Source organism: Coregonus lavaretus (assembly GCF_964263955.1).
Source record: "Coregonus lavaretus genome assembly, contig: HAP1_SCAFFOLD_480, whole genome shotgun sequence".
Taxonomy (NCBI): domain Eukaryota; kingdom Metazoa; phylum Chordata; class Actinopteri; order Salmoniformes; family Salmonidae; genus Coregonus; species Coregonus lavaretus.
This window is the reverse complement of record NW_028163195.1, coordinates 198,686-218,187: the sequence shown is the minus strand read 5'-3', so window position 1 is coordinate 218,187 and position 19,502 is coordinate 198,686. Positions and strand designations below refer to the sequence as shown.

Genomic DNA, 19,502 nt, shown 5'->3' with positions numbered 1-19,502 from the left:
GGAGGGGAGACAGCCTTGGGTGGCGTACCCAAACGTTGAGACAGGACAGCTCCTATTCCAACCTCGGAAGCATCCACCTCCACTACGAACAGTAGTGATGAATCGGGGTGGGCCAGTACTGGGGCTGAGGTGAACAGACCCCGCAGTTTTCTGAAGGCCAGGTCAGCCTCAGCAGACCAGCGGAGCCGGGACAGCCCACCCTTCAACAGGGAGGTAATGGGAGCTACGACCTTGCCAAAGCCCCGGATAAACCTCTGATAGTAGTTGGCAAAGCCAAGGAAGCGCTGCACCTCCTTAACCGTGGTTGGAGTCTGCCAATTACGCACGGCTGAAATGCGATCTCCCTCCATCTCCACACCGGAGGTGGAAATGCGGTATCCAAGGAAGGAGACAGACTGCTGGAAAAACATACACTTCTCTGCCTTAGCATAAAGGTCATTTTCCAACAGTCGGGCCAGCACTGTGCGAACCAGGGACACATGCTCGGCGCGCGTAGCGGAATACACCAGGATGTCATCGATGTAGACCACTACACCGCGACCAAGCATGTCCCGAATAACCTCGTTCACAAAGGACTGGAAAACTGAGGGAGCATTCATCAAACCATAGGGCATCACCAGGTATTCATAATACCCCGTGGTTGGGCTGAATACTGTCTTCCACTCATCTCCTTCTCGGATACGTACCAGGTTGTACGCACTCCTGAGATCTAATTTGGTGAAGAAGCGCGCCCCATGCATTGACTCAATCACTGAAGGAATGAGGGGGAGAGGATAACTAAATCTTATCGTCTCCCTGTTCAGTGGTCGATAATCAATGGAAGGGTGCAGACCTCCGTCCTTCTTCTTCACAAAGAAGAAACTCGAGGAGGCGGGTGAAGTGGAGGGACGACGTAGATACCCCTGGCGCAGGGACTCGGTGACATAGGTTTCCATAGCCACCGTTTCCGCCTGTGACAGGGTGTATATATGACTCCTGGGAGGTACAGCGTCTACCCAGAGGTTTATTGCGTAATCCCCCGCCCGATGAGGTGGTAACTTAGTCGCCTGCGTTTTAGAGAACGCTTGCGACAGATCGAGGTATTCGGGGGGAATGCGCACGGTGGAGGTACTGTCTGGACTTTCCACTGTGGTTGCACCAACGGAAACACCTAGACACCCACCCTGACACTCTCGCGACCACCCCGTGAGAACCCTCTGCGGCCATGAGAAGGTGGGGTTGTGGAGTGCTAGCCAAGGGATACCTAATAGCACAGGGAAAGCAGGAGACTCAATAATGGAAAAAAGTAACCTGCTCACAATGAGTCTCCTGGGTAATCATGGTGACTTGTGCAGTAACTTCCTTAACCAACCCGGACCCTAATGGTCGACTATCAAGTGCTCTGATGGGGCGTGGAATGGATAGGGGAATCAATGGAATGCCTATACGGTGTGCGAATGCCCTGTCCATAAAGTTCCCAGCTGCGACTGAATCAACTAGCGCCTTACACTGGGGAACTACCATGTGCTCAGGAAAGGAGATGTGTATTTTACAGTGCGCAGCAGAGGGCTCTGAACGAGTGTGGGTGTTTGATACCTGGGTTGATGTGAGAGTGCCCTGCCTGCCGCCTCCAAACCCAGAAGAGCGTTGACGAAAATGTGTGGTGAAATGTCCCTTCGCGCCACCAGTGTGGCACTGGCGCCGTCGTCCTCCGCTCTCTCGGCTAGCGCTTCCACCCATCTCCATCGGTTCTGGATCCTAGTCGGCCGGGATGGAAACGGGCTGACCTCCTCCAGGACGTCGTCCTCCTTCGCTCCACACCGCGTTGGCCCACTCCAGGCCTTTCCCCGAGAGGCAGGAGACGAGGGCGGACACCCTCTCCCGCTCCGATGGGACCGGCCGGATGCTGGAGAAGTAGAGCTCCAGTTGGAGAAGGAATCCTTGGCACAGCGCCGCTGTCCCGTTGAACTCCCGTGGTCGGGATATCTGGATCCCTCCGGGTGCTGGGGTGTAGGTCAGCTTGTCTCGACGGATCGGGCTCTCTCCTCTCCAGGCGTTGGACGACCCGAAGAACCCGATCCATCGCTTCACCCAAGCTGGCTAGCATAGTTGAATACTCCTGGACCCGTTCCACGACTCCAGGCATGCATGTCTCTCCCGCTGTCTCCATAGCGGGTGGGTGATTCTGTGATGAGGTGGTGTTGAAGGAGTCAGGCGCAGGAGGGTAAATCACAGAATAACAGGCTTTAATCCGCAAAATACAGGTTTACGCAGAAATGCTTCAAACACACTCCAGGGCACAAAACAGGCGCACTGGAAAATACAAGACACACGGGAAATACTCCCGTCGATACAAAATACACGAGCTCCACCAAGCTTCACTAACCTCCACAATAAACAATCACCCACACAGACAAGGAAGCAGAGGGAACACTTATACAATGACTAATGAGGGAATAAGGACCAGGTGTGTGTGATTGAAGACAAGACAAATGGAGTGATGATAAATGGATCGGCAGTGGCTAGTAAGCCGGTGACGCCGAAACCTGCCCGAACAAGGAGGGGAGGCAGCCTCGGCCGAAGGCGTGACAAGTGCATCAATGGCCAACCCTCAAGGTTGTGAAGGGTTAATAAAGCAGTCCAGAAATATATATATATATATTTTTTATGCTGCCCTATTCAAAAGCAGTGCATTATATAGGGAATAACGTGGTATTTGGGACGCAACCTAGAAGTCCTGCTGGCTGAGCGGTTGGTTGTGTGTGTGTGTGTGTGTGTGTGTGTGTGTGTGTGTGTGTGTGTGTGTGTTTATTACGCTGAGCATGTGACCCTGGAATGGCCTCGTGGTAAATTAGTAATAAATCCCATGTCCTCTGGGAAGCGGGACAGACCAGGTCAGAGGAGACAATGGTCCTGTGAGGGGTTCAAAGAGGTCAAGGACGTTTTGGTTCAGCCACCAGCATATAATGATTACCCCCCCCCCCCCCCCCCCCCATAGGACCCACAGGGAGATTGAAAGAAGAGAGAATGCGCGATGGCGGCAGGCTATAGCAGTTATTTATTCAGACCCCTAACCATTAAATCTTCGTGGAGAGAAGTGAAGTCGGGGCGGCAGGTAGCTTAGTGGTTAAGAGCGTTGTGCCAGTAACCGAAAGGTCACTGGTTCTAATCCCCGAGCCGACTAGGTGAAAAATATATCGATGTGCCCTTGAGCAAGGCACTTAACCCTAATTGCTCCTGTAAGTCGCTTTGGATAAGAGCGTCTGCTAAATGACGTAAATGTAAGTCCGTCTGCATCTAATTCTAGTCCTGTATTATTATATTATTCAGCATGTCATTACAATGATGAAGATGAGGACAATGAAACGTATTTCATGTAACTGTTGAAAGCGAGGAAGGAATGAAGCAACAATAGAGAGAGAAAGAGTAATATGCATGTCGCACAGCATTAGGGGAAATATTATGAAAGGTATATACACTGAGTGGACAAATCATTAAGAACTACTTCCTATTATTGAGTTTCACCCCTTTTGACCTCAGAACAGCCTCAATTCGTCGGGGCATGGACTCTACAAGGTGTCGAATGCGTACCACAGGGATGCTGGCCCACGTTGACTTCAATGCTTCCCACAGTTGTGTCAAGTTGGCTGGATGTCCTTTAGGTGGTGGACCGTTCTTGATACGCACGGGAAACTGTTGAGCGTGAAAAACCCAGCAGCGTTGCACTTCTTGACACAAACCGGTGCGCCTGGCACCTACTACCATACCCCGTTCAAAGGCACTTCAATCTTTTGTCTTGCCCATTCACCCTCTGAATGACACACATACACAATCCATGTCTCAATTGTCTCAAGGCTTAACAATCCTTTGTTGGTGTGTAAAACCCGTCAGTCTTACTACATTTTTACATTTTAGTCATTTGGCAGACGCTCTTATCCAGCGCGACTTACAGTTAGCGCACGCGTAAAACTACAGAAATCCAGGCTATTTTATGTCAAGAACTTCCGTCAGCTTTCTGACATTGTTATTTATTATCTTGTAAGTGTCTAGTAATTATTTAGTTTTTAGGCATTCGTAGCATACACTGAGATAATGTTACACAAATCAAGACATCTCCCGTTAAGGCCAAATCATGTGTTATATAAACTACCAGGCAGTTGCCCTAGTTACCCTACAAAGTGACCCTACATTGCAGCTCCTACTCTTTGCTGGGCACCAGTTGGATGTTTGTAATGTGAGGTGGAGAGAGCGAGCTGTGAGGACGGCGCGATGACACAAAAGCATAAAAATGGCATTACGTACAGACCTACATCTCCTGAGTACAAACCTTCGTTCAAGCCTCAGTCTCCTGAATACAAGCCAAGTACATTCACCTGTAATTCTACTTGCGCTCTTGAGAACCTTGAGTCGGTCGGTCGGTCAGTAGGCCTGGGGAGTGCTCCGAAGTTGAGCCAGCCTGCGGCGACAAGTGTGGTAGACACTTTCAGTGTTTGCCATGGGAGTCCTATCAGATATGATTTTGTAGTGAGATTTTTTGAGAAAAAAAAAGTGGATTCCTGCTTTTTTTGGCCGACCCGTATGTTGTTTCAGGCTGGGTACGGACAAACTGGGATCGGTTACATCTGTGAAAGAGAAGTGCAATTGTTTTGATTGTTTGTGCATCCTCCATCTAAGAGGCAGAGGACGACGCGCGTCTCCGGGGCTCAACCGGTAGTGTGTTCTGCTTTGCTCTCCGGAGTACTTATGTGCAGTTCGCGAATGATTCGTTTTTTTAACTGAACTAGTCGTAAAGATCAGAGTCAATAAAAAGAGCAGAGAATCCCATCACTACTCGGAGCAGGGCGCTGCTCAAAGGAGTGATCAGTGGGGTAGCGTTGAGTGTAGATTTGGATCAAATGAAATAATATTCCTGGTGTTTGTGAAGCCCGCCGTTTGGTGAGACATAGATCCAGTGGCAATGGCGAGACTGAGAATACCCTGTCTGTCTTGTTGAGCTTTGACACAGAGTTTCTACTGATAAGGCAGCCTGGTCTCATAGACTACACGTAACATAATACCTGTAAATCCAGTATACCTACCTTTGTATTATATGTTACCTTTGGTACGGTTACATAAGACAGAAGGTTATTTAAGACAAAAACGAAAGTAGGTTGGTTGGTCGGGGTGGATGGGTTGGCGTATAATGCGAACGTCTACGTGTTCAAATCTCATCACGGACAACATTAGCATTTAAGCTAATTAGCAACTTTGCAACAACTTACTACTTTTTGATTCTTTGCAACTACTTAGCATGTTAGCTAACCCTTCCCCTAACCATAACCTTTTAACCTAATTCCTAACCTTAACCCTAACCTTAGCCCTAACCCCTAGCCTAGCTTACTTTAGCCACCTAGCTAACATTAATGTTAGCCACCTAGGCACCTATCTAACATTAGTTACAACAATTTGAAATTCGTAACATATACTTTTTTTGCAAATTCATAACATGTTGTATGAATGGCAACTCGTGACATATTGTACGAATTTCAAATCGTAACATATCGTATTAATTGTAATTCATAACATATCATACGAAATGGATGATGGACATTCACAAATTAATACGTACCATATGAAACGTACCATATCATACTAGTGTCCTGGATTTATGTTTACTATGTTACGTCTACCCCTGAGTCCAGGTTGGATAAGGTCAAGGTTCGGTTATATTTGCTATTCTGTGAGGGCCTACAGTATGTTCCAAACCCAAGATGGTGCTTTAGGTGCCAAGGATTCAGAGGTGTTGCAGCAGTGAGTAGAAGGGAGATCCCAAGATGTGAGAAATGTGCAAGAGGGCATAGCAAGAGGGAGTGGTGGGGATAGTCTATAGGTGCAGAGTTAGATGGTGGGGATAGTGTATAGGTGCAGAGTTAGATGGTGGGGATAGTCTATAGGTGCAGAGTTAGATGGTGGGGATAGTGTATAGGTGCAGAGTTAGATGGTGGGGATAGTCTATAGGTGCAGAGTTAGATGGTGGGGATAGTGTATAGGTGCAGAGTTAGATGGTGGGGATAGTGTATAGGTGCAGAGTTAGATGGTGGGGATAGTCTATAGGTGCAGAGTTAGATGGTGGGGATAGTCTATAGGTGCAGAGTTAGATGGTGGGGATAGTCTATAGGTGCAGAGTTAGATGGTGGGGATAGTCTATAGGTGCAGAGTTAGATGGTGGGGATAGTCTATAGGTGCAGAGTTAGATGGTGGGGATAGTCTATAGGAGCAGAGTTAGATGGTGGGGATAGTCTATAGGTGCAGAGTTAGATGGTGGGGATAGTCTATAGGTGCAGAGTTAGATGGTGGGGATAGTCTATAGGTGCAGAGTTAGATGGTGGGGATAGTCTATAGGTGCAGAGTTAGATGGTGGGGATAGTGTATAGGTGCAGAGTTAGATGGTGGGGATAGTGTATAGGTGCAGAGTTAGATGGTGGGGATAGTGTATAGGTGCAGAGTTAGATGGTGGGGATAGTCTATAGGTGCAGAGTTAGATGGTGGGGATAGTGTATAGGTGCAGAGTTAGATGGTGGGGATAGTGTATAGGTGCAGAGTTAGATGGTGGGGATAGTCTATAGGTGCAGAGTTAGATGGTGGGGATAGTGTATAGGTGCAGAGTTAGATGGTGGGGATAGTCTATAGGTGCAGAGTTAGATGGTGGGGATAGTGTATAGGTGCAGAGTTAGATGGTGGGGATAGTCTATAGGTGCAGAGTTAGATGGTGGGGATAGTGTATAGGTGCAGAGTTAGATGGTGGGGATAGTCTATAGGTGCAGAGTTAGATGGTGGGGATAGTGTATAGGTGCAGAGTTAGATGGTGGGGATAGTGTATAGGTGCAGAGTTAGATGGTGGGGATAGTGTATAGGTGCAGAGTTAGATGGTGGGGATAGTCTATAGGTGCAGAGTTAGATGGTGGGGATAGTGTATAGGTGCAGAGTTAGATGGTGGGGATAGTGTATAGGTGCAGAGTTAGATGGTGGGGATAGTCTATAGGTGCAGAGTTAGATGGTGGGGATAGTGTATAGGTGCAGAGTTAGATGGTGGGGATAGTCTATAGGTGCAGAGTTAGATGGTGGGGATAGTGTATAGGTGCAGAGTTAGATGGTGGGGATAGTGTATAGGTGCAGAGTTAGATGGTGGGGATAGTCTATAGGTGCAGAGTTAGATGGTGGGGATAGTGTATAGGTGCAGAGTTAGATGGTGGGGATAGTGTATAGGTGCAGAGTTAGATGGTGGGGATAGTGTATAGGTGCAGAGTTAGATGGTGGGGATAGTCTATAGGTGCAGAGTTAGATGGTGGGGATAGTGTATAGGTGCAGAGTTAGATGGTGGGGATAGTGTATAGGTGCAGAGTTAGATGGTGGGGATAGTCTATAGGTGCAGAGTTAGATGGTGGGGATAGTGTATAGGTGCAGAGTTAGATGGTGGGGATAGTGTATAGGTGCAGAGTTAGATGGTGGGGATAGTCTATAGGTGCAGAGTTAGATGGTGGGGATAGTGTATAGGTGCAGAGTTAGATGGTGGGGATAGTCTATAGGTGCAGAGTTAGATGGTGGGGATAGTCTATAGGTGCAGTGTTAGATGGTGGGGATAGTGTATAGGTGCAGAGTTAGATGGTGGGGATAGTGTATAGGTGCAGAGTTAGATGGTGGGGATAGTCTATAGGTGCAGAGTTAGATGGTGGGGATAGTCTATAGGTGCAGTGTTAGATGGTGGGGATAGTCTATAGGTGCAGAGTTAGATGGTGGGGATAGTCTATAGGTGCAGAGTTAGATGGTGGGGATAGTCTATAGGTGCAGAGTTAGATGGTGGGGATAGTGTATAGGTGCAGAGTTAGATGGTGGGGATAGTCTATAGGTGCAGAGTTAGATGGTGGGGATAGTCTATAGGTGCAGAGTTAGATGGTGGGGATAGTCTATAGGTGCAGAGTTAGATGGTGGGGATAGTCTATAGGTGCAGAGTTAGATGGTGGGGATAGTGTATAGGTGCAGAGTTAGATGGTGGGGATAGTGTATAGGTGCAGAGTTAGATGGTGGGGATAGTCTATAGGTGCAGTGTTAGATGGTGGGGATAGTCTATAGGTGCAGAGTTAGATGGTGGGGATAGTCTATAGGTGCAGAGTTAGATGGTGGGGATAGTCTATAGGTGCAGAGTTAGATGGTGGGGATAGTGTATAGGTGCAGAGTTAGATGGTGGGGATAGTCTATAGGTGCAGAGTTAGATGGTGGGGATAGTCTATAGGTGCAGAGTTAGATGGTGGGGATAGTGTATAGGTGCAGAGTTAGATGGTGGGGATAGTCTATAGGTGCAGAGTTAGATGGTGGGGATAGTGTATAGGAGCAGAGTTAGATGGTGGGGATAGTGTATAGGTGCAGAGTTAGATGGTGGGGATAGTGTATAGGTGCAGAGTTAGATGGTGGGGATAGTCTATAGGTGCAGAGTTAGATGGTGGGGATAGTGTATAGGTGCAGAGTTAGATGGTGGGGATAGTGTATAGGTGCAGAGTTGGATGGTGGGGATAGTCTATAGGAGCAGAGTTAGATGGTGGGGATAGTCTATAGGTGCAGAGTTAGATGGTGGGGATAGTCTATAGGTGCAGAGTTAGATGGTGGGGATAGTCTATAGGTGCAGAGTTAGATGGTGGGGATAGTGTATAGGTGCAGAGTTAGATGGTGGGGATAGTGTATAGGAGCAGAGTTAGATGGTGGGGATAGTCTATAGGTGCAGAGTTAGATGGTGGGGATAGTCTATAGGTGCAGAGTTAGATGGTGGGGATAGTGTATAGGAGCAGAGTTAGATGGTGGGGATAGTGTATAGGTGCAGAGTTAGATGGTGGGGATAGTGTATAGGTGCAGAGTTAGATGGTGGGGATAGTCTATAGGTGCAGAGTTAGATGGTGGGGATAGTGTATAGGTGCAGAGTTAGATGGTGGGGATAGTGTATAGGTGCAGAGTTGGATGGTGGGGATAGTCTATAGGAGCAGAGTTAGATGGTGGGGATAGTGTATAGGAGCAGAGTTAGATGGTGGGGATAGTGTATAGGTGCAGAGTTGGATGGTGGGGATAGTCTATAGGTGCAGAGTTGGATGGTGGGGATAGTCTATAGGAGCAGAGTTAGATGGTGGGGATAGTGTATAGGTGCAGAGTTAGATGGTGGGGATAGTCTATAGGTGCAGAGTTAGATGGTGGGGATAGTCTATAGGTGCAGAGTTGGATGGTGGGTATAGTCTATAGGTGCAGAGTTGGATGGTGGGTATAGTCTATAGGTGCAGACTTAGATGGTGGGGATAGATTTTCCCCTTCCCCATTTCTTGTGACCAAAATGTGCAAATCCGCACTCCGACCTGCGAATGGCAGCAAGCCGTACTGACACAGCGCCTAGATGTCTGTAGGAGGGAGATTCCTAGATGTCTGTAGGAGGGAGATTCCTAGATGTCTGTAGGAGGGAGATTCCTAGATGTCTGTAGGAGGGAGATTCCTAGATGTCTGTAGGAGGGAGATTCCTAGATGTCTGTAGGAGGGAGATTCCTAGATGTCTGTAGGAGGGAGATTCCTAGATGTCTGTAGGAGGGAGATTCCTAGATGTCTGTAGGAGGGAGATTCCTAGATGTCTGTAGGAGGGAGATTCCAAGATGTCTGTAGGAGGGAGATTCCAAGATGTCTGTAGGAGGGAGATTCCAAGATGTCTGTAGGAGGGAGATTCCTAGATGTCTGTAGGAGGGAGATTCCTAGATGTCTGTAGGAGGGAGATTCCTAGATGTCTGTAGGAGGGAGATTCCTAGATGTCTGTAGGAGGGAGATTCCTAGATGTCTGTAGGAGGGAGATTCCTAGATGTCTGTAGGAGGGAGATTCCTAGATGTAAGAAGTGTGCAGGAGGACATGAGACAAAGGAATGTGTAGCATCGGTTAATAAAGTTGTGTGTGTAAACTGTAGGGGTACCAATGGTGCGGAGTTCAGAGGTGTCCGGTGAGAGAAAGACAGGTTGAGGTTGCCAGGATCAGAGTATTGCAGAAGGTGCCGTATGCTGAGGCAGCTGAGAGAGTAGTAGAGGAAGTGAGTGATCCTGAGAGGATCCCTGTGAGTAGGCCGGGGCCAATAGAGAGTGATAGGAATCACGTGTGCTTCAATAAGGTTGGTTTTTTGGCGTTCATGGTCACGGTTGTCAATTGTACCGCAGAAATTGAAGGTAAATCACAGAGGATAGATGTTGTTGTGGCAGCTGCACGTAAGTACTTGGGTGTACAAGATTTTACTGCAGAAGAGTTACAAGGTGTTTTGAACGATAGTGTCCCGTCCTCCCAGGCTGCTGGCCTGGAGCAGGTTTAGATAGGGCCAAGGTAGTGGAATAGTGGTGAGGTTTTAATGGGTGCAGGGTTAGTTGGTAGGGCAATTTTTTCACAAAGTAATGAATTCATACTACAGAATAGTAGGCTGATACACAGCCAATACAGTAGGTGGCGGCATGCACCTATAATATGTGTGTGCGGACCGCCATAATAGCAAAGAAGAAGAAGAAGAAGAAGAAGAAGAAGAAGAAGAAGAAGAAGAAGAAGAAGACAGCGTCTCTAATCGGCCGGAAATTCATACGAAGAAGAAGAAGCCCCTGGTTTTAGTCTTGACTTTGTCGCCATCTAGTGGTCCACAAACACTCTGCAGGGAGGGAGCGGGTGAATCATGTGGTTTGTCATGTGATGGTAAACAGGAATTGAATTGAAAAACTTGAAACAGCCAACATTTAGCTAGCAACTACACTATCCTATAGTTTTATCCCTAAAGGTAAGTACTGTTGTGAAATTGTGCATGTAAATCCACTGCTTGTTGCAAAACATCTTTCCGGCTACTGGCTTCAACTAGCCAGCTGGTGATAGCTATATGCACAATTGTTTCATGTAACTAACCGAACTCGTTTTACAAATGAATACTATTTAGAGATGCAGTTTAGCTCCTGGTTTAAGTTGTCTAGCTAGTGGCAGCTGTATCTCTCTTTACACAATACTAGTGTAGAAGTGGGCCAGAGCCCGAATTGCAGAACGCCTTGTAGACCGACACCGCCGCCATGGTGGATTTCCTGGCGGAGAACAACCTGTGTGGCCAGGCCGTGCTGAGGATCGTGTCCCGGGGGAACGCTATCATAGCCGAGCTCCTCCGCCTCTCGGAGTTCATCCCTGCCGTCTTCAGGCTCAAAGACAAGAGCGACCAGCAGAAATATGGAGACATCATCTGCGACTTCAGCTACTTCAAGGTGAGATGCGATTGTCTCGTTAAATGAGTGTGTGAAATGAGATGACAGCGAAAGGACATCGTTTGTGATGCACCTCCTAGATAATGGGGACACACCGCCAGTGTCATGGTTAGGTCTTTCAAGTTATTTGATGCCCATCCGTCGTTTATGAACTAGATTCTTTAGAATGTGTTATGGCATGATGACGAAGTACAGGGATATATAACGTATGTCCAATGTTACGTCCATAATTAACTTTTTCGCCCCCTGCCTTCCAGGGTCCAGAGTACTATGACAGTAAGGTAGAAGCCAAACCAGAGCTTCAGGATCTGGATGAAGAGTTCCGGGAGAACAACATAGAGATACTCTCACGATTCTACCTGGCTTTTGAAAGTGTCCACAAGTACACCGTTGATCTTATCAGGTAATATAGAATTCCTCCTTACCATATCAACCATGTCTCTGTTTGGATTACATATTTGGTCTGTTCGCCTCATTGAGGTGAAGCCTTACTGTGTGGTGGTGGGTCAAGTAGTCTGTCTGTCTCACCATAACATTTCCCCACCGTGCTTCTCTCAAGGTACCTGGACGACCTGTATGAAGGTGTGTACATCCAGCAGACCCTGGAGACTGTACTGCTGAATGAGGATGGGAAACAGCTGCTGGTAAATCTCTTGGAATCACTTATATTTTTGTAGAGGGCCTGGCGTGTGTTCCCTGAAAGCTTTCTAGCGCTAAGACCGACTTTAATACGTTTATGAAAATCATCCCCTGTATGTTTGACAATGTCCAGAAGGCCATGCAAGAGTCCCACGATGTGTTGTTTGTCCTTGTAACCAGTGCGAAGCCCTGTATCTCTATGGGGTCATGCTGTTGGTTATCGACCAGAAGATGGAGGGGGAGGTCCGAGAGAGGATGCTGGTGTCCTACTATAGATACAGGTGACACTATGCTGCTCTTTTTGGGGGGTTGCTTCTGCATCCTTTATACATTTGATCCCTTTTAAGAATCAATCTTCTCTGTTATTTTGTCAGGGACCATTTTAATTCTATCAATAATATTATCAGTGATACTGTAACACTAAGATGTGTGGTCCTCTGTAGCTCAGCTGGTAGAGCACGGCGCTTGTAACGCCAAGGTAGTGGGTTCGATCCCCGGGACCACCCATACACCAAAAAAATAATGTATGCACGCATGACTGTAAGTCGCTTTGGATAAAAGCGTCTGCTAAATGGCATATTATTATTATATTATATTATAAGATGGTAAGATGGCGCCAACAGACATGGCAGCTCTGCTTCTAGCTCCTAAGCAACTTTTGCACAAGCATTTCGCCACACACACACAATAACGTCTGCTAAATATGTGCATGTGACCAATAACATTGGATTTGATTTGAAAACATTTCACAGGCTGAAATCTGATGCATAGTACCAGATGGAGCTAAAAAAAAAAAAGCAACAATTGAATGAAGGAAAACAAAACATTTGAGTTCAAATGGACATCTTACTTAACTATACAGGTCCTATTTGTCTCTCCAGTGCCGCTCGCTCCTCAGCGGACTCTAACCTGGATGACATCTGTAAGCTGCTGCGTAGTACAGGGTACTCTAGCCAGTCAGGGGCCAAACGGCCAGCTAACTACCCTGAGAGCTACTTCCAGAGAGTGCCTATCAGCGCCACCTTCATCAGCATGGTGATCGGCAGGCTGCGCTCTGATGACATCTATAACCAGGTAAGGTGGTACAATCATGTAGGGGCTCCCGAGTGGTGCAGCAGTCTGAGGCACTGCATCTCAGTGCTCGAGGCGTCACTACAGACCCCCCTTGGTTCGATTCCAGGCTGTATCACAACCGGCCGTGATTGGGAGTCCCATAGGGCGGCATAGGGCGGCAATTTAACCTTTATTTAACTAGGCAATTGGCCCAGCGTCGTCCCGGTTTGGCCGGTGTAGGCCGTCATTGTAAATAAGAATTGGTTCTTAACTGACTTGCCAAGTTAAATAAAGGTTCAATAAAGGTTCAATAAAGGTTAAATAAAAAAGGCTCAAAGGGATACTTTGCTGGATTTTGAACCATTCGTTTTCTTACCTCAAAAGGACATTTCTGTACATCCTTATATGCCATGTTTTCATATTTGGTAACGTCAACACTCCATTGGCTCCATTTAGGTGGTAGTATCCTAGAACTGAATGAAATTGCTTGCAAAACGAGTTATGCAACAATATTCAATTGTCCTGTAGGGTTATTCAGTCTATTTGTATGTTATGATCATCTAATCGTCTGATTCTTAGATCCATGTTTCCTCCTTACTAAAGCTGTCCTCTGTGTTCCCCAGGTGTCTTCCTGTCTCTAAAGCGGTCCTCTGTGTTCCCCAGGTGTCCTCCTGTCTCTAAAGCGGTCCTCTGTGTTCCCCAGGTGTCCTCCTGTCTCTAAAGCGGTCCTCTGTGTTCCCCAGGTGTCTTCCTGTCTCTAAAGCGGTCCTCTGTGTTCCTCAGGTGTCCTGTCTCTAAAGCGGTCCTCTGTGTTCCCCGGGTGTCCTCCTGTCTCTAATGCGGTCCTCTGTTCCCCAGGTGTCCTCCTTACTAAAGCGGTCCTCTGTGTTCCCCAGGTGTCCTCCTGTCTCTAAAGCGGTCCTCTGTGTTCCCCAGGTGTCCTCCTGTCTCTAAAGCTGTCCTATGTGTTCCCCAGGTGTCCTCCTGTCTCTAAAGCGGTCCTATGTGTTCCCCAGGTGTCCTCCTGTCTCTAAAGCGGTCCTCTGTGTTCCCCAGGTGTCCTCCTGTCTCTAAAGCGGTCCTCTGTGTTCCCCAGGTGTCCTCCTGTCTCTAAAGCGGTCCTCTGTGTTCCCCAGGTGTCCTCCTGTCTCTAAAGCTGTCCTCTGTGTTCCCCAGGTGTCTGCGTACCCCCTGCCTGAGCACCGCAGCACGGCGTTAGCTAACCAGGCTGCCATGCTGTACGTCTGTCTCTAAAGCTGTCCTCTGTGTTCCCCAGGTGTCTGCGTACCCCCTGCCTGAGCACCGCAGCACGGCGTTAGCTAACCAGGCTGCCATGCTGTACGTCTGTCTCTAAAGCTGTCCTCTGTGTTCCCCAGGTGTCTGCGTACCCCCTGCCTGAGCACCGCAGCACGGCGTTGGCTAACCAGGCTGCCATGCTGTATGTCTGTCTCTACTTCACTCCCTCCATACTGCACACTCAGCAGGCCAAGATGAGGGAGATAGTGGACAAGTACTTCCCTGATAACTGGGTGAGAGACATCTAAGCTGCACTTCCCTGAATACTTGGGAAACATTAGTGTACTTGTTTCTCTTGAGCCATATTTACATTTTTACATTTTAGTCATTTAGCAGACGCTCTTATCCAGAGCGACTTACAGTTAGTTAGTGCATACATTTCCATATCTTGATGCAGTATATTTCACTAGGCCTCCAGCCATTACGCTGGTTTAAAGTGGAGTTTATTTACAAGTTCTCCTGCTGCAGGTCATCAGTGTATATATGGGGATCACCGTGAATCTGGTGGAGGCCTGGGAACCATATAAAGCTGCCAAGATCGCCCTCAACTACACCCTGGACTCAGCCAACATCAGAGAGCAGGTATGGAGGCTAACAGGCTTACTTACAGAACGGCTACTAACATGAAATGGTTTACAGTTGTTATCCCATAAGGCCTTGTTATAGACGTGAGTGTCCCGTCATATCCTGCCGCAGTCGTCCCGTCATATCCTACCGCAGTCGTCCCGTCATATCCTACCGCAGTCGTCCCGTCATATCCTACCGCAGTCGTCCCGTCATATCCTACCGCAGTCGTTGTGAAAATGTGGACGGTTAAAGGACTGCTTATGACACCCCCACTAGCATGTTATAGTAGTGTATGTTATAACACTGTCATGTGAATTTCTATCTCTAATTCAACCTAAGCTTGAATCATTACCAGAGGTTGTAAGGCTCTGGTTTTAATCATCAATGATTCAAGGTCCACAACTCACAAGTCTTATCTGTATTTTTATTCATGGAGAGAGCTCTGGGGCCAAAGACCCAAACATATGATTTTATACCTCCTGGACTTGACTCCTCCCACCTTTGTACCGCCCCCTCTGTTAGTGGGTTAACACTACATGATAATTCTAACATTTATACTATATTTGGGGTAAAATCCTTTAGTCATTATTCTTAAAATCCAAATTAATCTAACAAACACCCTATAACTAACCAGATGTTAACCCTCCTCTTCTCTCCACTAGGCCAGTCGTTATTCTGTCAGTATGGATGGCCTGAGGCCCCAGATCCAGCAGCTGCTTAAGGAAGGGTTCCTGAGGGAGGAGATAGTCCTGGATAACATCCCCAAGCTGCTCAACTGTTTACGGGACTGTAACGTGGCGATACGCTGGCTGATGCTACACACTGCAGACTCTGGTAGGGCTTTCTATAGACCTCTAGGTCCATGCATGAAATGTGCTTAGAACTGATTTATGAACCTTCCATAAAGGCCTTATAAAGGGTTCATGAAGCATCTATAAAGGCCTTATAAAGGGTTCATGAAGCATCTATAAAGGCCTTATAAAGGGTTCATGAAGACTTATTTGTAGTTGTTTGTGTAAAGTGGGAATGAGAACTAGTATCAAAACGATGCAGAGCTGAACCTCAGGCTGAACCTCAGGTAGAATCATGTCAGGCTGAACCTCAGGCTGAACCTCAGGTAGAATCATGTCAGGCTGAACCTCAGGTAGAATCATGTCAGGCTGAACCTCAGGTAGAATCATGTCAGGCTGAACCTCAGGTAGAATCATGTCAGGCTGAACCTCAGGTTGAACCTCAGGTAGAATCATGTCAGGCTGAACCTCATGTAGAATCATGTCAGGCTGAACCTCAGACAGAATCATGTCAGGCTGAACCTCAGGTAGAATCATGTCAGGCTGAACCTCAGACTGAATCATGTCAGGCTGAACCTCAGGTAGAATCATGTCAGGCTGAACCTCAGGCTGAACCTCAGGTAGAATCATGTCAGGCTGAACCTCAGGCTGAATCATGTCAGGCTGAACCTCAGGTAGAATCATGTCAGGCTGAACCTCAGGCTGAACCTCAGGTAGAATCATGTCAGGCTGAACCTCAGGTAGAATCATGTCAGGCTGAACCTCAGGTAGAATCATGTCAGGCTGAACCTCAGGCTGAACCTCAGGTAGAATCATGTCAGGCTGAACCTCAGGTAGAATCATGTCAGGCTGAACCTCAGGTAGAATCATGTCAGGCTGAACCTCAGGCTGAATCATGTCAGGCTGAACCTCAGGTAGAATCATGTCAGGCTGAACCTCAGGTAGAATCATGTCAGGCTGAACCTCAGGTAGAATCATGTCAGGCTGAACCTCAGGTAGAATCATGTCAGGCTGAACCTCAGGTAGAATCATGTCAGGCTGAACCTCAGGTAGAATCATGTCAGGCTGAACCTCAGGCTGAACCTCAGGTAGAATCATGTCAGGCTGAACCTCAGGTAGAATCATGTCAGGCTGAACCTCAGGTAGAATCATGTCAGGCTGAACCTCAGGTAGAATCATGTCAGGCTGAACCTCAGGTAGAATCATGTCAGGCTGAACCTCAGGTAGAATCATGTCAGGCTGAACCTCAGGTAGAATCATGTCAGGCTGAACCTCAGACAGAATCATGTCAGGCTGAACCTCAGGTAGAATCATGTCAGGCTGAACCTCAGACTGAATCATGTCAGGCTGAACCTCAGGTAGAATCATGTCAGGCTGAACCTCAGGCTGAACCTCAGGTAGAATCATGTCAGGCTGAACCTCAGGCTGAATCATGTCAGGCTGAACCTCAGGTAGAATCATGTCAGGCTGAACCTCAGGCTGAACCTCAGGTAGAATCATGTCAGGCTGAACCTCAGGTAGAATCATGTCAGGCTGAACCTCAGACAGAATCATGTCAGGCTGAACCTCAGGTAGAATCATGTCAGGCTGAACCTCATGTAGAATCATGTCAGGCTGAACCTCAGGTAGAATCATGTCAGGCTGAACCTCAGGTAGAATCATGTCAGCCTGAACCTCAGGTAGAATCATGTCAGGCTGAACCTCAGACTGAATCATGTCAGGCTGAACCTCAGGTAGAATCATGTCAGGCTGAACCTCAGGCTGAATCATGTCAGGCTGAACCTCAGGCTGAATCATGTCAGGCTGAACCTCAGGCTGAATCATGTCAGGCTGAACCTCAGGTAGAATCATGTCAGGCTGAACCTCAGGTAGAATCATGTCAGGCTGAACCTCAGGTAGAATCATGTCAGGCTGAACCTCAGGTAGAATCATGTCAGGCTGAACCTCAGGTAGAATCATGTCAGGCTGAACCTCAGGTAGAATCATGTCAGGCTGAACCTCAGGTAGAATCATGTCAGGCTGAACCTCAGGTAGAATCATGTCAGGCTGAACCTCAGGTAGAATCATGTCAGGCTGAACCTCAGGTAGAATCATGTCAGCCTGAACCTCAGGTAGAATCATGTCAGGCTGAACCTCAGACTGAATCATGTCAGGCTGAACCTCAGGCTGAACCTCAGGTAGAATCATGTCAGGCTGAACCTCAGGTAGAATCATGTCAGGCTGAACCTCAGGCTGAATCATGTCAGGCTGAACCTCAGGCTGAATCATGTCAGGCTGAACCTCAGGCTGAATCATGTCAGGCTGAACCTCAGGTAGAATCATGTCAGGCTGAACCTCAGACAGAATCATGTCAGGCTGAACCTCAGGTAGAATCATGTCAGGCTGAACCTCAGGCTGAACCTCAGGTAGAATCATGTCAGGCTGAACCTCAGGTAGAATCATGTCAGGCTGAACCTCCGGTAGAATCATGTCAGGCTGAACCTCAGACAGAATCATGTCAGGCTGAACCTCAGGTAGAATCATGTCAGGCTGAACCTCAGGTAGAATCATGTCAGGCTGAACCTCAGGTAGAATCATGTCAGGCTGAACCTCAGGTAGAATCATGTCAGGCTGAACCTCCGGTAGAATCATGTCAGGCTGAACCTCAGGTTGAATCATGTCAGGCTGAACCTCAGGTAGAATCATGTCAGGCTGAACCTCAGGTAGAATCATGTCAGGCTGAACCTCAGGTAGAATCATGTCAGGCTGAACCTCAGGTAGAATCATGTCAGGCTGAACCTCAGGCTGAACCTCAGGTAGAATCATGTCAGGCTGAACCTCAGGCTGAACCTCAGGCTGAACCTCAGGTTGAATGATGTCAGGTGATACTATATTCCTAAACTATGTTGTCTTTTCTTCTTGCAGCCTATGATCCCAACAACAAGCGTCTGCGACAGATCAAAGATCAGGTGATCAACGACTCCAAGTACAACCCCAAGATCCTCTTCCAGTTACTCCTAGACACCGCCCAATTTGAGTTCACTCTCAAAGAAGTGAGTCTAACAATATGATATATGATTTGATGCCAAATGAAGTTGTAATTACACAATAAAACGGTGTCCGTCTCTGAATATAATGGTGGATTACACAATAACACCGTGTCCGTCTCTGAATATAATGGTGGATTACACAATAACACTGTGTCCGTCTCTGAATATAATGGTGGATTACACAATAACACCGTGTCCGTCTCTGAATATAATGGTGGATTACACAATGAAACGGTGTCCGTCTCTGAATATAATGGTGGATTACACAATAACACCGTGTCCGTCTCTGAATATAATGGTGGATTACACAATAACACCGTGTCCGTCTCTGAATATAATGGTGGATTACACAATAACACCGTGTCCGTCTCTGAATATAATGGTGGATTACACAATAACACCGTGTCCGTCTCTGAATATAATGGTGGATTACACAATAACACCGTGTCCGTCTCTGAATATAATGGTGGATTACACAATAACACCGTGTCCGTCTCTGAATATAATGGTGGATTCACCATCTGTACTCCCCTTCCTCACAGATGTTCAAGCAGATGCTGTCCGAGAAGCAGCTGAAATGGGAGAGCTATAGAACCGAGGGGGCTGAGAGGATGACGGAGCTGGCTGAGGTGTTCTCTGGGGTCAAGCCTCTGACCAGAGTGGAGAAGAATGGTGAGCTGGATAACACAACGTAAACACACGTCATTACCACAACTGGTAGTTCCCAATCTGGACTCCCTCTCTTGTTGTGACCGCTTGCAAATCCTTTTAAGTTGGAGTCAATCACTGAAACTGCTTATATGTGTGCGGTATACACTGGCTGGACAAATCATTAAGAACCTGCTCTTTCCATGTCATAGACTGACCAGGTGAATCC

General features: G+C 47.4%; 2 protein-coding genes across 3 annotated transcripts in view; both read left to right on the top strand.

Annotated features, from left to right (window-relative positions):
• The first annotated feature begins 9,005 nt into the window (after positions 1-9,005).
• Positions 9,006-19,502, top strand: part of LOC311118398 (WASH complex subunit 5-like) — a 38,774-nt gene continuing 28,277 nt past the window's right edge. For both annotated transcript variants that reach the window (XM_084193203.1, XM_084193202.1), the window contains exons 1-11: positions 9,006-10,784; positions 11,008-11,250; positions 11,508-11,653; positions 11,810-11,894; positions 12,070-12,170; positions 12,771-12,963; positions 14,319-14,471; positions 14,707-14,820; positions 15,468-15,639; positions 18,501-18,628; positions 19,168-19,297. In XM_084193203.1, coding sequence (XP_084049329.1) covers positions 11,065-11,250; positions 11,508-11,653; positions 11,810-11,894; positions 12,070-12,170; positions 12,771-12,963; positions 14,319-14,471; positions 14,707-14,820; positions 15,468-15,639; positions 18,501-18,628; positions 19,168-19,297 — 1,408 coding nt within the window. In that variant the 5' untranslated portion in view covers positions 9,006-10,784; positions 11,008-11,064. The remainder of the gene's footprint in view (positions 10,785-11,007; positions 11,251-11,507; positions 11,654-11,809; positions 11,895-12,069; positions 12,171-12,770; positions 12,964-14,318; positions 14,472-14,706; positions 14,821-15,467; positions 15,640-18,500; positions 18,629-19,167; positions 19,298-19,502) is intronic.
• On the top strand, positions 17,689-18,451 carry LOC311118392 (uncharacterized protein; the record flags this gene model as incomplete). The annotated part of the gene is made up of 4 exons (XM_084193193.1): positions 17,689-17,694; positions 17,750-17,854; positions 18,077-18,157; positions 18,374-18,451. 4 exons carry the CDS (start codon positions 17,689-17,691, stop codon positions 18,449-18,451), a joined length of 270 nt encoding a protein of 89 aa, XP_084049319.1.